This window comes from Felis catus, chromosome C1 (assembly GCF_018350175.1).
Source record: "Felis catus isolate Fca126 chromosome C1, F.catus_Fca126_mat1.0, whole genome shotgun sequence".
Taxonomy (NCBI): Eukaryota; Metazoa; Chordata; class Mammalia; order Carnivora; family Felidae; genus Felis; species Felis catus.
The window spans coordinates 105,995,370-106,011,412 of record NC_058375.1 but is presented as its reverse complement, the minus strand read 5'-3'; the positions used below and the strand labels follow the sequence as shown (position 1 = coordinate 106,011,412).

At 39.2% G+C, this 16,043-nt stretch overlaps 1 protein-coding gene across 5 annotated transcripts in view; it reads left to right on the top strand.

Moving 5' to 3' along the window:
• The window catches only part of POGZ (pogo transposable element derived with ZNF domain), a 52,369-nt gene that overhangs the window by 25,835 nt on the left and 10,491 nt on the right, over nt 1–16,043 (top strand). For 3 of the 5 annotated variants that reach the window (XM_011285146.4, XM_045033505.1, XM_045033506.1), the window contains 7 exons: nt 3,831–4,006; nt 4,910–5,018; nt 6,246–6,536; nt 6,617–6,835; nt 8,983–9,089; nt 9,774–10,111; nt 10,483–10,637. In XM_011285146.4, the coding sequence (XP_011283448.1) occupies nt 3,831–4,006; nt 4,910–5,018; nt 6,246–6,536; nt 6,617–6,835; nt 8,983–9,089; nt 9,774–10,111; nt 10,483–10,637 (1,395 nt within the window). The remainder of the gene's footprint in view (nt 1–3,830; nt 4,007–4,909; nt 5,019–6,245; nt 6,537–6,616; nt 6,836–8,982; nt 9,090–9,773; nt 10,112–10,482; nt 10,638–16,043) is intronic. The other 2 variants (XM_023259160.2, XM_023259157.2) reach the window with 1 other exon arrangement.

The window sequence follows — 16,043 nt, the reverse complement described above, 5'->3', positions numbered from 1 at the left end:
AATTATTTTGGGGGCACTGATTTAGCTTTTATAATTTATCTATTTCTCTTGTTTTCTTTGCCCTCTCTATATAGAAAGCATTTTCTTGACTCTTGATTTTGAAGAACTTTTTTTTTTTTTTTTTAATGTGGGAGGGAGGCCAGGAGTTGAGACGGAGGAGGAGTACATTGATGGTTTTTGTAATGGTCTAGTCCTGTGCTGGGTGATGGATTCAAGAGTGTTTATCATTGTACTTTAGAACTTTTAGGGGTGTCTGGGTGGCTCAGTCGGTTAAGCATCCTGCTTAGGCTCAGGTCATGATCCTCACATCTGTGAGTTTGAGCCCCGCATCCAGATCTGTGCTGACAGTTCAGAGCCTGGAGCCTGCTTCAGATTCTGTGTCTTCCTCTCTCTCTGCCCCACCCCTGCTTGTGCTCTGTCTCTCAAAAATGAATAAATGTTAAAATAATTTTTAAAAAGCCTTTTAAATGTGTGTAGTATTTTATGAGTAAAGTGTTAAAATATAATTAAGGTAAAGATTATTTTGAAAGAATAGTGGAAAGGTTATGGACACAGTTTTGTCCTGTACTCCAAAATACCTGTTCCATGGAGAATGATAATTGCTTAAGAATAAAATGTAATCAATACTTTCCTATTTAATGGGTATAGAATAGTTTTTCAGCAGACGATACCGGGACAACTGGGTACTTTTCCCACATGGAAGTGGATGGAGTGGCCCTTCCACTCCTTACCGTTTATAAGCGTTAACTAAATGGTCAGTGTAAGAGCTAAAACTTTTAGAAGCAAACATAGGTGTAAATCTTTATGACCTTGATTTAGGTAGTGGATTCTTAGGATCCAAAAGCATATGTAACCATAGAAAAAAATGATTGGACCTTATAAAAATTAAAACCTTTTATGCTTCAAAGGGCATAATCAAGAAGTGAAAACACCCATAGAATGGGAGAAAAATTGTGCAAATAATATATATGATAAGGGACATGATAACTAGGATATATAAAGAACTACTACAATTCAATAATAAAAAGACAATCCAATTTCTTAAATGGGCAGAGGATCTAGATAGACATTTCTCCAAAGAGAATATATAAATGGCCAGTAAGCACATGAAAAATGCTCTACATCATTAGTCACTGAGGAAATGCATATCAGAACCACAGTGAGATTACCACTTTACACCCACTAGGATGGCTATAATCAAAAAGGTGGACAAATAACAAGTGTTGGTGAGAATGTGGAGACATTGGGACTCCTATATTGCTGATGAGAATGTAAAAATGGTATGGCCACTTTGGGAAATAGTTTGTCAATTTCTCAAAAAGTTAAGTGTACTTACATGACTCAGCAATTCTCCTAGCTGTATACCCAAAACATGGAAACATGTTCACACAAATGTCCTGAACAAATGTTCATAGTATTATTCATATAGCCCCCAAATGGAACAGCGTGAGCTGTTGAATGGATAAACAAAAGGTGGTATATCTGTACAGTGGGATATTATTTGGCCATAAAAAGGAATGAAATACTGATGTGTACTAGAACATGAATAACCCTTGAAAATGTCGTGCTGAATGAAAGGAGTCAGACACAAAAGGCAACATACTGTATGACTCCATTTATACGATCTGTGGTTTCCAGGGCTGGGGAGAGGAGATAGGGAAAAACTGCTAATGGGCACAAGATTTTTTTCTTAGGATGATGAACATGTTCTGGAATTAAATAGAAGTGATAGTTGCACAAAGCTTGTATTGGAATATACTAAAAACCTCTGAATTGTATACTTTACATGGGTAATACGTATGGTATGTTTATGTTATCTCAGTAAAGCTTTTTTTTTTTTTTTTTTTTTTTTTTTTTAAGAAAGTATCAGGAATAAAATTTTGGAACATTTTTGCAATCCTTTTTGTTCTTCAGAATCTACCACTCAGCGTTTAGAAATGATTTCTGTAGTTCTGACTGATCATATATGTTTGCATTGGAAAGACATAGTATGTAGTGAAATAAACCACTGCTTAATTCTGAGCTGTGAATGATGTGAATTTAATGTTAATAGATTTCTTATTCTATAACTAATAATGGCTTTCAACTCTTGTTTAGCCCATTTTGACTCAATTTAGCTCTCATCCCTGGGTTTTAAGGCTATGTAAGTAAACAAAAAAATAAAGGAAACATGAAGACCTTCAGATTTGTAAAAACAGCATATTGTGAGAGAAGCTGCTGAATCACTAACCCGTATTTAATCAGTTTATGGCTATGGTTCCAAGTTTATTTGAGAGCACCCTGTGAGGCAGGGTGCTGGTTGGTTGATACTTTTATAGGCATTTCAAGTTTTAAGGATTCTGATTGCCTGCTTCTTTTATCCTCTGGAAATAGAACTTTGTAAGACCCATGAATTGGCAGAATTTCTTTAAAGAAAAACTTAAGAATGTAGAATCATTTAAAATATTTTATTAGAATTCATTAGAGTTATTATAGAAAGTGGGTGGCAGGTACAGATAAAACAAAATTGGTACTAGTTAATAATTGTTAAAGCTGAGTGATGGGTACATGGGGTACATTCATTATGATATTCTATTTTTGTGTATTTGAACTTCTCCGTAATAAAACATTTAAATTAAAATAGCAAATTGCCAATATAATTAGCATTGATAGAACTTGGAAATTCTGTTTGTCAACCTCTCAATCACTATTCAGCTGGCCTCATAACTATGAGGTCTGGTCCACTGATGGGCACTCAATTTCTGGAAAAAAGTGGGACAAGCCATTGTTGGCCCATTAATAGCCACCTGTACCAGTGGTCTAGCTTTGTAGCTAACTGCACTGACTCCATCTGTCAAGTAGGACATACAATTCAGAGGAACCCATCCCACAGTGGTTATTTGAGGCAAAAAGTTGAGGCACAGTATCTTATTTGAATCTTTGAGTTAGGTATATCAACTCTGAAATTTTCTGTCTGGTTTTGGGGTATTCTTTGTAAATCAGTAAAGTTTAGTATTAATGATTTTTTTAGCCCATTGTAGTAAAAAAAAAAAACAAAACTTTAAAACATTTAAAAACATTTAAAACTTTAAAAAATCACTTTTTTCACAAATGAAAACAACCTAAAATGTTTCAGTAGCCAGTTTATTAGTATTTATTATGAATGAATCATCTGCTTCATGAAGTCATACCATTTTTACTGGGTGTTGGTTAGTTTTTAGCCAAGTCTTTATCAGTTCTGATGTCAAAAAAGAGAGGGATAGCCTGTCAATCTCTCTGTTCCCGTATCTGTAAAAGCCACTGATTGTTTAGAGAATCTGTTGCATTTCTGAGATTTGAAATCACTAGGAAGAGGCATCATTCTTTAGATGTTGTGTACTTGCTGAATTAATGTTTGTTGATGAATACTTCTCTTTTAAAAATATTAAAGTGGATTCACTAACAGCAAATTACATTCTGACAAAATAAGTTTCACTTAGTTAAAATATGTAAAAAAAAAATGTTACTTTGTTTTGCTAGTTTGGTATGGAGATTATGTTAAATCGTATATTAAATCATCAGAGTCCAAATGATAGCCATGTGGAAAAAGTCTTACTAAATTAAGACATCCCTAGTTAAGATATACGGGGGAGATATTAGTGAACCTCCCCTATCTACCTGTTTTTCTGTTAGATGTAGATTTGGGTGAAGCTTAAATTTTTGGTGAGGTTGGTGATGTTAAACCTGAGGTGAGTCATGACAGTTTTGGATATTTTAATATCTGAGACTGCATTTCTTATCTGAGACCCCAATGTTTCTTGTAAAATGTGGCTTTGTTTTCTCTTACATTTTTTTTTTTCTTTTACCCTTAGCTGGCAATTCTTTGGTCCAACAAGGTGGACAGCCGCTCATCCTAACCCAGAATCCAACCCCAGGTCTGGGCACAATGGTTACTCAACCAGTATTGAGGCCTGTCCAGGTCATGCAGAATGCCAATCATGTGACTAGTTCTCCTGTGGCCTCACAACCAATATTCATCACTACGCAGGTGAGTAGGACTCTGAATTCTGGGGCTGGATAGGGAAGGAGAGAAAGACTGTGAACCTTTGGAGTTTTAAGTCCTGTCTTTTGTCCTGGCTTTCTCATTTGCTGTTTTATAATTTGATACTAACTTTTATGGAAAGCCCAATATAACATACAGCTGGGTAATATCTTCTTCCTATCCTTCAGAGGACTGTTAAGTGGTTTGATTGAGATCTGGGCAGAAATTAGTTGGAAAGCTTAGATTAGGAAGTGTTAATACTTGGCCCTCAAAGCTTCTTGCCCTTTGCTTGGGTTGATTTTCTTATAATGGGTGAGTTAATTGACTTCTGGAAATCTGTGTGTGAAATTGGTGAAGTGCAGGGAGAACTTTGGAAGAGAAGGAGGCAGATTATTTGATACATAATGTCAGTTGAAGTTGAAAGCCTGATGCTGGATGTGGACCCTAAAGGCAAGTGCTGCTGTTGGCCTGTGGCTTCCTGAGTTACAAACTCTCCTCTTACAGATTTGCCAGAGGTTTGTGGACTTTGGAAACAATTTCTTAACAATTGGTTTGTGTTGAATCACTACAGTGAATACTCTTAGAGTGTCACTTTTTTCCCCTTCTATGTCTTTATCTGTTTAGGGGCCAGTTTGTGGATGAGGTATTTTTTAAGCTGATTTTTTAAGACAGGAAGTAGATTTTCATTTTTGCTCATATGGACTAAAGCTTATTCTTCAGTTTTGATATTTTGTCACTCAAAACTTTTGCCAGAATTCCTAAATTTCTCCAACTTGGTCATTTAAAAGCTCTACCTCTAGAAAAAGAACCACTGGGTAAGAGTGGGAATTTTTTGGATGTAGTCTTACTGTAGTATCTGCTAGTGTTAGCTAATCTCCATGTTAAAGATCATTTTGCTTTTTAATGCAGGGATTTCCTGTAAGAAATGTCCGGCCTGTACAAAATGCGATGAATCAGGTTGGGATTGTGCTGAATGTACAGCAAGGCCAAACGGTTAGACCAATAACACTAGTCCCAGGTAAGGAAAAATGTCTACCCATTTGAAATAAACTGGCATCCAGAAGATTTGTTTTTACTGTCTCAAAGTATTCTTGGTCATTTAAAAAGCATACTTAAGGAAAATCTAAAAATATAAGATCACACTGATTTAAGCCCAATTTTTAAAAATGATATCTAACCTTTGGCCAGGATGGTGGTTTTATTTTTCTTTTTAACTTTTTACCACCCTTTAAAGAAGGGTTTATATAGTCATTTTTCTGCTTCTGGTGTTTTTGTCAGCTGTAAAGTTTGTTATCCTGAAGGAATATTATTAATGCAAACTCTCAAATTTCCGATTTCGTGTAAGTTTACTCACTTACGTGGTGGGATTATAAACTTTCTTTCCCTTTAATTTTATAGCATAGATTTTGGGTATAAAACAAATGACCGAACCTTTGATGATAAATATTGCCAATGACTAGTTAGTATTTTTTTTTTAAGAAACTGAATTGAAAATAATTTTCTGAAATCTTGTAATTTTTCCCACAGTTCTTTATTAAGTGTCTGTAAGTTTACTACAATTCAGACCAAAAGAGATCTTAATTTCGTTGTTGTGAAGGTACCTCCATAAGCTGGTCTAAGTTGTCATTGTTGTTCTCAGAGCCCACAGAGTGTTTTTGGCCTTCAGTCTCATGACCTTATCTTACCTAGTTCTGATATTTCTTATACACCTGTCCATGGAATTGTCTGCAGCTGAGCCAGGACATTCGCCTCTGGGACATCCCAATAGAATGGCATAGTCAGTCTTTTTGAATGCATAGAAAAGAATGGACGACTCCTTTAGTGTCCTGAAAAAGAAAGATAGCTTTTTTCAGGACCACATTTGCCCTTTGGCCTATATATACCCATACTGCCTCCTAGTCTGTACTCATCCTTGTTCTTTCAGTATTGAGGTCAAGCTACTCCTAATTGTATTCTTGGGATGGAAAAGGCAGTGTGGTAAGGTGTTTGGGGAGGAATTGATAGGAATCTTCCTTCTTCAGTTTAATAGGGTTGGTTACTGAGGCTAAGTTCTTTTATCTGCTTACATACCTATTTTCTTAGACATTAAAAATGTCTAACGTGCTACTCTTGGTAACCTCTGATGGCCACCAAATAGTTTGGAGAAATTATTTTTTCCTATTCCAGTATTTCCGGTAAACACTGGTAGAACGTATTAAAGGTGAGCTCATTGACCAAGATGTGGTACTTTGTTTCTCTTTTGAAGCTCCAGGTACCCAGTTTGTTAAGCCGACAGTTGGAGTCCCACAAGTGTTCTCTCAGATGACCCCAGTGAGGCCAGGCTCCACGATGCCTGTGCGGCCCACCACCAACACCTTCACCACCGTCATCCCGGCCACTCTGACCATTCGAAGCACCGTCCCACAGTCGCAGTCCCAGCAAACCAAGTCCACACCCAGCACCTCCACCACTCCCACCGCCACACAGCCAACCTCACTGGGGCAGCTGGCTTCTCAGCCTCCAGGCCAATCCAGCCAGACACCCAATCCCAAGCTAGGTGAGCCTTGGGAAGTGGAGATGGCCGTACTGGGCAGGGCTGTGGGTGGAGAACAGATGATTATCACTTGGCCAACATAGCTCCCTCCTTCCCCTCTCCACCTGCAGTGAGCATTGCCAGCTTTGTCACTGTGAAGCGACCCGGGGTTACAGGTGAAAATAGCAATGAAGTAGCCAAACTGGTGAATACCCTTAACACCATCCCTTCCCTGGGCCAGAGTCCTGGGCCAGTGGTGGTATCCAACAACAGCTCTGCCCATGGCTCCCAAAGAACTAGCGGACCTGAGTCTTCAATGAAAGGTACAGTAACCTGACCAGTCATTCAGAAACATTTTAATAAAGCATTCGATATATCAGAACTCTATGCCTTGAAATAGAGATGTAAAATAGAATATAATTGCCACAGTCTGTTCTCACAAGAAACTGTAGTGTAGGAAAGAGGATGGCCACTGTGAAAAGTATAACTAAATCAGCTACAAGGAAACCATTCTGTGTCTCTTGTGCTGTGGAGAGGAGTGAAATGGACTGGTTGATCAGAGATGGGTGGTGTAATCAAAGGAAAGCTTCATGGAGGAGGTGGATTTCTGCACAAGGTTTAAAAGTTAGGAATTGGTAGGGAGGTTTCCAGGTGGAGACAGGATATGAACATGAGAGTTTTCAGTGGTCTAGAGCAGGGGTCAGCAAACTTTTTCTCTAAAGAAACAGATAAGTATTTTAGGTTTTATGCACTAAATAGGGTCTCTGCTACAACTACACATTGTTGTGCAAAAGCACCCGCAGACAATATGCATATAAGCATGACCGAACTCCACTAAAACTGTGAACTCTGAATTTTATGTGATTTCCACGTGTCAGAATATCTTCTTTTGCTTTCGTTTTAGCCATTTAAAAATGTAAAAAACGTTTAACAAATGGTATTGGAAAAACTGGGCATTCATATCCAATGAAGTTGGACCCATACACCATATATAAAAGTTTAACTCAATGAACCAAAGACCTAAGCATAAGAGCTAAAACTATAAAAGAAGAAAACATAGGGGGAAAGGTTCATAATACTGGATTTAGCAATGATTTATTGCACATGACACCAAAAGCACGGGTAACAAAAGAATATAATAATAATAATAGATAAATGGAACAACCTCAAATTTTAAACTTTTAAAAGGGCATCAAAGAACACTATGAACAGAGTGAAAAAGCAGCCTACTGAATAAGAGAAAATATTAGAAAATCATATATCTGATAAAGGGTTAACATCCAGAATATATAAAGCACATCGCTTCTCAGCCTTTTGGCTAAGATCAAGTGCAGAATCTATAAAGCACAACTCAACAACAACAACAACAAAAAACCAAACAACTCAATGAAAAACTGGGCAAAGGAGTTAAACAGACATTTCTCCAAACAAGATATACAGATAGCCACTAAGCACACAAAAAGATCCTCACCATCACTAATGATGAGAGAAATACAAATCAAAACTGTGTTGAGATCCCACTTCACACCCATCATGATGGCTCTTACCCAAAAAACAAAATAACAAATGTTGGTGAGGATGTATAGAAGCTGGAACCCTTGTGCATTGCTGTTGGAAATGTAAATTGGTGTGATGGTTTCTCAGAAAGTGAAACATAAAATTACCATCTGACCCAGCAATTCCACTTCTGGGGTAGGACCCAAAAGAACTGAAAGCAGGGACTCATATTTGTAACCCATGTTCAAAGCAGCATTACCTACAATAGCCAAAAGACTATTGGACTTCCAAGCAGTCCAAGTGAGCATCAGCTGATGAATAAACAAAATACGATATATGCATACAGTAGTGTATTGTTCAAGGAAGGAAATTCTGACACATGCTACAACATTCATGAACTTTGAAGACATTCTGCTAAGTATTAAACTAAGCTGGTAACAAGAGGAAAAATACTGTATGATTCCACTTAAATGAGGTACCCAGAGGAGTCAAATTCACAGAGACAGGAAGTATAATGGTGGTTGCCAGGGACTAAGAGGAGGGAGGAATGGAGAATTAGTTAATGGGTATAGACTTTCAGTTTTACAAGAGGAAAAGAGTCCTGGTGGAGATTGCTTGTACAGCAATGCGAGCGTACTTAACTGTTCACTGGAGAATGGTTAAGAGGTAAATTTTATGTATGTTTTACGACAATTAAAGAAAAAATTGTATAACAAAAAAATTAAAAAAGTAAAAGCCATTCCTTGCTCATGAACCAAACAGAAGTTCGCATCTGACTGGATTTTATCTGTGAGCTGTGATTTGCTGGCCATGAGGTAGAATGATGAAAAGAATGTTCCTGATAGTGATCTCTCATGCTTGCTGATAAACATTAATGTGCTCTTCAGGAAGTGTTTAACCTTTCTTCAAAGGGCCAATAATCTTTTTCAAATATCATCATACTAAGCTTATCAATGCTTTTCACTTCTTCCAGTGACCTCTTCCATCCCAGTGTTCGACCTCCAGGATGGTGGACGGAAAATATGTCCACGATGTAATGCTCAATTCCGTGTTACCGAAGCTTTGAGAGGTCACATGTGTGTAAGTGATACCTACCACCTGTGATGGGGATCCAGCTTCAATGGCTACCACTGTATACTTCCTATAGGGTTGGGAACTTGTGAAACGGGGGCTCTGAAATGACTAGGAAGCTTTATGCTCTCCTTTGGCCTATTTTGGAAGAGTTTTATACTTTGGAATGTGGAAGGATACATTTAAAGAACCTCTAGTAGATTAGAACCTTAATATGTGACCTTAATTCCTTGGTCATGATTGATTTTGAAATTGCACAGGTGGACAGGTTTGTTAGATAATCAGGACTCAAGCCAAGTTGGCCTTGGTTTATCTTCTATTTATTGTATCATTGGCTGAATCAGGAGTCAGTCATTAACCAGTTCCCATTTCTAGCCTTTTCATTTTTTGGTATTAGTCCAGACACAAAGGTTGAAATTTCCTAGCAGGGAGTTTAGAGGCAGGTTATGCTAGTGGGTGGTTAAAGGATCTAAAGCAGGAGGGAGAAGTATAAGGTACGGGGTTTGGAGTGGCATATGGCTGTAAATATATATCCACTAGAAAAAGTGGGAGTCCTGGAAACACCGTAGAACACCGAAGGGTGAAACCTGGATGAGAATACCTAGAATCACACCATTCCCAGGAGATGTTCATGAGGTTGGGGAGTTAACACATCCCAGGCCCCAGGATAACTACAATGATCTTCCTTTATAGTACTGTTGCCCAGAAATGGTGGAATACCAGAAGAAAGGAAAGTCTCTGGATTCAGAACCCAGTGTCCCATCAGCAGCAAAGCCCCCGTCCCCTGAGAAAACTGCTCCTGTTGCTTCCACACCCTCTTCTACACCTATTCCTGCTCTGTCCCCACCTACCAAAGTACCAGAGCCAAATGAGAATGTGGGTGATGCTGTCCAGACCAAACTCATCATGCTAGTAGATGACTTCTACTATGGACGGGATGGTGGCAAAGTGGCCCAACTCACAAACTTCCCTAAGGTCGCCACGTCTTTCCGATGTCCACATTGTACCAAAAGGCTAAAAAACAACATTCGGTAAGTGTAGCTTCAGAGGTTACCCTGGACAAAAGAAGACTGAAATTTTCTTAGATGTTTAAGTTTTTCTCTTTGGGCAACAGTCCTATTATCCATTCTGGATAAGGATTATCATTAAGTCAATAAATGGTACTTTAGAAGGAGGAGGTATTGTGGTAATAATAGATAACTTTGGGTGGAGTGAAGGAAACCAGTACATCCTTCCACAGAACTTTTACTTTTAGGAACCCTTTTCTGGGCTCAGAAAAGGACTGTCCCAAACTGGGGAAGTTGTATGTATGGGGGCGGGAGGGGACACATGTAATGTGTGTTCTGGGATTCCAAGGCTCATTTTTTTGTTTTCTGTACTTTCCCCGTGTGCTGTGCTACAGATTCATGAACCATATGAAACACCACGTAGAACTTGATCAGCAGAATGGTGAGGTAGATGGTCATACCATCTGCCAACACTGTTATCGCCAGTTTTCCACGCCCTTCCAGCTCCAGTGCCACTTGGAAAATGTTCATAGTCCTTATGAATCAACTAGTAAGTTTGGAAACTCTTAAACTCTAGGGGTAGACTTTGCTCTTCATTCATTGAATGGCACTGGGGGGACCCCGTTATTTATATATGAGTATCAGTACAGAGGAAGCTCTTGGCACATTTCAAGTCAATTCCTTATTTCACTCATCATCTATTCTTACAACTTAGACTTCCCTTCAAGCCTGAATTGAGTTCAGTGCTAGATCCTGAAATATTAGGGGCTTTGGTTCAGGACCACTGTAATGTGTTGTAATGTATATAATATAACATGATGGATCCCTTACCTAGATTTTTTTTTTTTTTAATGTTTTTATTTTATTTTGAGAGAGACAGAGTGTGAGTGGGGGAGGGGCAGAGAGAGAGGGAGACATAGAATCCAAAGCAGACTCCAGGCTCTGAGCTGTCAGCAGAGAGCCCAAAGCGGGGCTTGAACCCATGGACATTGAGATCATGACCCAAGCCGAAGCCGGATGCCCAACCGAGTCACCCAGGCGCCCCAAGATCTTTTTTATAGGAGGAGCAGTCATCTATATTTGGACCTCGACTTTAGTTAGTGCCCTGATAGCTTTTACATAGGACAAAAGGTAACATTATAAAGTGCTTTACCATTAAGATAGTGCTTTCAATGAAATGTGAGATAAGATGTGGAGTGTTACCTCCACTTGACATCTTGCAGATGAGGAAATACAGGCTGAACACAGGCTTACAAAAATTAAGCCATTTACTTCAGAGCATACATCTCTAGTAAGGTGCCATTGTGAGGAGTTGAGTCCAGACTCCTAGAATATCTCCTATGTCCTTCAGGGGATTTCTGGTTGTGTTGCAGAGACAAAAATTACGAAAATATAGGAAAATGAGAACAAGACCGTATGTTTGTTATAAACACGTGCATTGTATGATACCAGTGATGGGTGAGATAGTTGAGAGAAGAAAAAAGATCTTTGAGGCTAGATTTCCCAGAAAGTCATGCTTATTAAGCTTTTAGGGTCTTAAAAAACAAAAGACTTTCAGGGTCTTTAAATACAAGAAGGATTTAGAGGAATGAAAAGTAGTAAGAAGAGTGATGGGAAACTGTGTGAGCAAATGCATAAACAGAAATATGCCATGTTATCTGGATGCTTTTGCTACAGATTAAAATTCTTTGACTTAAAAATGGATTAAATGTTAAGGATATCCATTATATCATTTATTTATTTATTTTTAATTTTTTTTTTTAACGTTTATTTATTTTTGAGACAGAGACAGAGCATGGACAGGGGAGGGTCAGAGAGAGGGAGACACAGAATCTGAGACAGGCTCCAGGCTCTGAGCTGTCAGCACAGAGCCTGATACGGGGCTCGAACTCACAGACCGCGAGATCATGACCTGAGCCGAAGTCAGCCGCTTAACCGACTGAGCCACCCAGGCACCCCCCATTATATCATTTAATTGAGAGGACTTGAGGTAGAGTAAGCTGCAAGGCCAGGACTTGAGTGTTCTACTTCTCAGCAGTTTCTTGTCTCTGACTTGTAGTAGAGTGGCTATGTTCATCTTGGGCCTTATCTTCAGGCACAAAATAGCACAGATGAAGAAAGACCTGATCTTCCTGTGTCTTTCCTGAATCTGTTTCTTACTAAGCAGAATTGTTTTCTCATTACATCTCCTTGGCCTTGGTCATACTGGCAAGGGTAAAGGGATTGCCATTTGTGGCTTAGGCTAATGCTGGTCAGTTGAAACATAACGTGCCACATATGCAATTTTCATTTTTTTAGTAGCCATTTTTAAAAAGTAGAAAGTGAGGGGCTCCTTGGGTGGCTCAGTCGGTTAAGTGTCCAACTTCAGCTCAGGTCATGATCTCACAACTGGTGGGTTCAAGCCCCGCATAAGGCTCTGTGCTGACAGCTCAGAGCCTGGAGCCTGCTTCAGATTCTGTGTCTCCCTCTCTCTCTCTCTCTGCCCCTTCCCCACTCATACTCTGTCTCTCTGTCTCTTAAAAAGTAAATATTAAAAAAAAAATTTTAAGTGAAATTATTTTTAATTTTTTAAAAAATCTCTTTTCTTTTTGGGGGCATCGGTGGCTCAGTTGGTTGAGAGTCTAACTTCAGGTCATGATCTCATGGTTCATGAGTTCAGGTCCCACATTGGACTCTCTGCTGTCAGCACAGAACCTGCTTTGGATTCTCTGTCCCCCTTTCTCTGCCTCTTCCCACTCGTACTCTCTCTCAAAAATAAAACATTTAAGAATGTTTTCTTTTTTTCCTTTTAACTGTTTATTGTTGGGTTTGGTTTGGTTTTCTTTTACAGGGTTTTTTTTTAATTTTTAATATTTTTATTTATTTTGAGACAGCATGAGTGGGGAAGGGGGAGAAAGAGAGGGAGTGTGAGAACCCCAAGCAGACTGTGCACTGTCAATGCAGAGCCCAGCATGGGGCTCCATCTCACGAACGGTGAGATCATGACCTGAGCCGAAATCAAGAGCTGGACACTTAACTGACTGAGCTACCCAGGCACCCCTGTTTTGTTTTGTTTTTAAGTAAGCTCTATCTACAACGTGGGGCTTGAACTCACCTGCGATCAAGTCTCATGCTTTACCTACTGAGCCAACCAGGCACCGCTGAAATTTTAACTCAGTATACTCAAAATATAATCATTTCAGCCTGCAATCAAGATTTAAAAATTAATGAGATGGAACTTCAGACTAATAATTTGGGAACAGAGTGGATATTGGAATCAACTACTATGCAGTTAGTGGCAAACTAGCCAACTTGGTCTAGATTAGGACCCCAGAGTCTTGGAAAGTCTGAATAACTCATCTGCAACAACCACTGCGTACACCTCATTTTTATACAGAATCTGCTGGTGGGTTTTTGTTAATTCCATGTAAGTATGACTGTACATAGGAAGATAAGTTTTTCCTTGTGGGGGAAACCCCAGACCATCAGAACCTCATCAGTCTTTGTCTACTTAACCACTCTTGTTATGTCTGACTTTTAATTTTTGAGTAATTTATGACTTAAAATTTATACTGATCAAAAACCTGAGAAATCATTGACCCAAAGAGGTAAATATTTTCTCTATATTTTAGTATGTATCCGTTTTATTCTTGGATTCTTTTTTAACTCCTCTGTTCTGCACCAGTGGCAGATCCTGCATAAAAGCTTATTATTATTTTTTTAATGTTTGTTTATTTTTGAGAGAGAGAGAGAGACAGAGCGTGAACAGGGGAGGAGAATCCGAAACAGGCTCCAGGCTCTAAGTTGACAGCACAGTGCCCGATGCAGGGCTCAAACTCAGGAACAAGTGAGATCATGACCTGAGCCGAAGTTGGACACTTAACCGACTGACTGAGACACCCAGGCACCCCAAAAGTAGCTTATTTTTTAATGTTCATCTTTTGGGACCCATTGCTTTCTTTTTAATTTTGAAAAAATGTTTCCTTTTGTTTTCTGAAGGTGTTTTCTGAAGTGTTTTTATTTTTTTAAAGGTTTATTTATTTAATTAGAGAGTGGGAGGAGCAAAGAGAGGGAAAGAGAGAGAAAATCCCAAGTAGGCTCCTCACTGTCAGCAGAGCCTGATGTGGGGCTTGAACTCACAAACTGAGATCATGACTGACCCAAAACCAAGAGTTGAACGCTTAACTGACTGTGCCACCCAGGCACCCTTTCTGAAGTATTTTTAAATTATAAACATAATGACATTTCACTCTCAAAAGCTTTAGTATGTATCTCTAAAAAATACCTATTTCAGTATACAGCTATAGTGCCTTTGAGAGAGAGTATATGTGGGGGAAAGGCAGAGAGAGAGAGAGAGAGACAGAGGATCCCAAGTAGGCTCTGCAGTATCAGCACAAAGCCCCGTGTGGGGCTCGAACTCACAAACTTCAAGATCATGACCTGAGCCGAAGTTGGATGCTCAACCGACTGGCACCGACTGGTGCCACCCAGGCGCACCATATATCCTTAATATCATCTAATACCTAGTCCATTTTCAAATTTCCTGAATTGTCCCCCAAAACATCAATGAATCATTACACTTACTTACAGTAACAGTATAATCTTAATAGCATTATATTTTGTTTAAACACTTGTTTAAGGGCAGTAGACTGAGGAAGAGGTCGAGTTGAGGGAAGGATGCTTCAGGCAACTTAACCATGGTCAGATGTCAGGGGAGGATCCTGTGTGGAAAAAGACACTACAAAGAGGGAACTGATTGCTTGATAAGGTCTTAGAATATATGGAATGGTTGGCTGAGCCTTAGAAAGGTATAAGGTCTCTATCCTTTATTTCAAAGTTTGGAGAACAGGAAGCAGAAGCTATAGTAGCTCACTCCTATCTTCTCAAAGTAAGAGACTGTGTTGGGTATTAAAGACATGAGTGTAATGGTACTGGAAGGGACCGTGTTAGGATGGCTGCTTTGCAAAATCAGTTAATTCTCTCTCAGATTTTTTTCTATACCACCTCCAATGTAGAACTAGAACAGATGTGGATGGTTAATAGAGACCTCTTAAATTCACTGATGGCATAGGTTTTTATCTCACTGGTATTCTTGGTATGAGATTAAATCTTAGCATGGTGTTTATGTGTTAGAAACTGCTTAATAAATGTTATTATTGATGATGTGTGACAGCTATACCAAGAGAGCTGATGTATAGGTTGTGGGAAGAGCCTTCAAGGTTGAATGAGATTGCCTAGGGAAAACACAGAATAAGAAAGCCTAGGACAGAAGGTTGGAAAGCACCAGTAGTTTAAGGTGTTCTAGAAAAAAAAGTAACTCATGGACAAGCGATTTGAATTAAGAGGTGAAGGACAAAAACACAGGAGAAAACATTGTCATGCCACTAGTTACTGTTCCACAAACCTGTCACGTACCTTCCATACCTGTGTGCTGTTTTCCATTCTACTCTTGGACCCTCTGCTGGCAGTTCTTATAGCATTCAGCTTATGTAGCTCACAGCTTCTCTCCATCCTTTCAGACAGAATTTTTTACTTATTTTGTCCTTGTAGCACCTAACGAGTCTTTAGGCAGTACTTCTAAATGGGTTGTCATACCCCTTTGAGATAAACACAAACTTGTGAATGCTTTTTCAGAAAAATAAACATTGTACTCTTGGAAAAATTTCAGGGGATACTGAAGTTCCCTGAGGCCTCCTCCATGGACCCCAGATTAATAACACCTGGTTTTGTTTTGTTTTGTTTTAATTTTTATTCATTTGAGAGAGAGAGTGTGCAAGCTAGGGAGAAGAGCGGGGGTTGGGGGGGAGGGGAGAGAGAGAGAGGGAGGGAGGGAGGGAGAGAATCTTAAGCAGGTTGCACATTCAGCACAGAGCCCGATGCGGGGCTCCATCCCACAACCCTGGGTTCATGACCTGAACCAGAATCAAGAGTTGGATGCTCAACCGCCCAGCTGCCCCCTTGTTAGTTTACTTTAAAG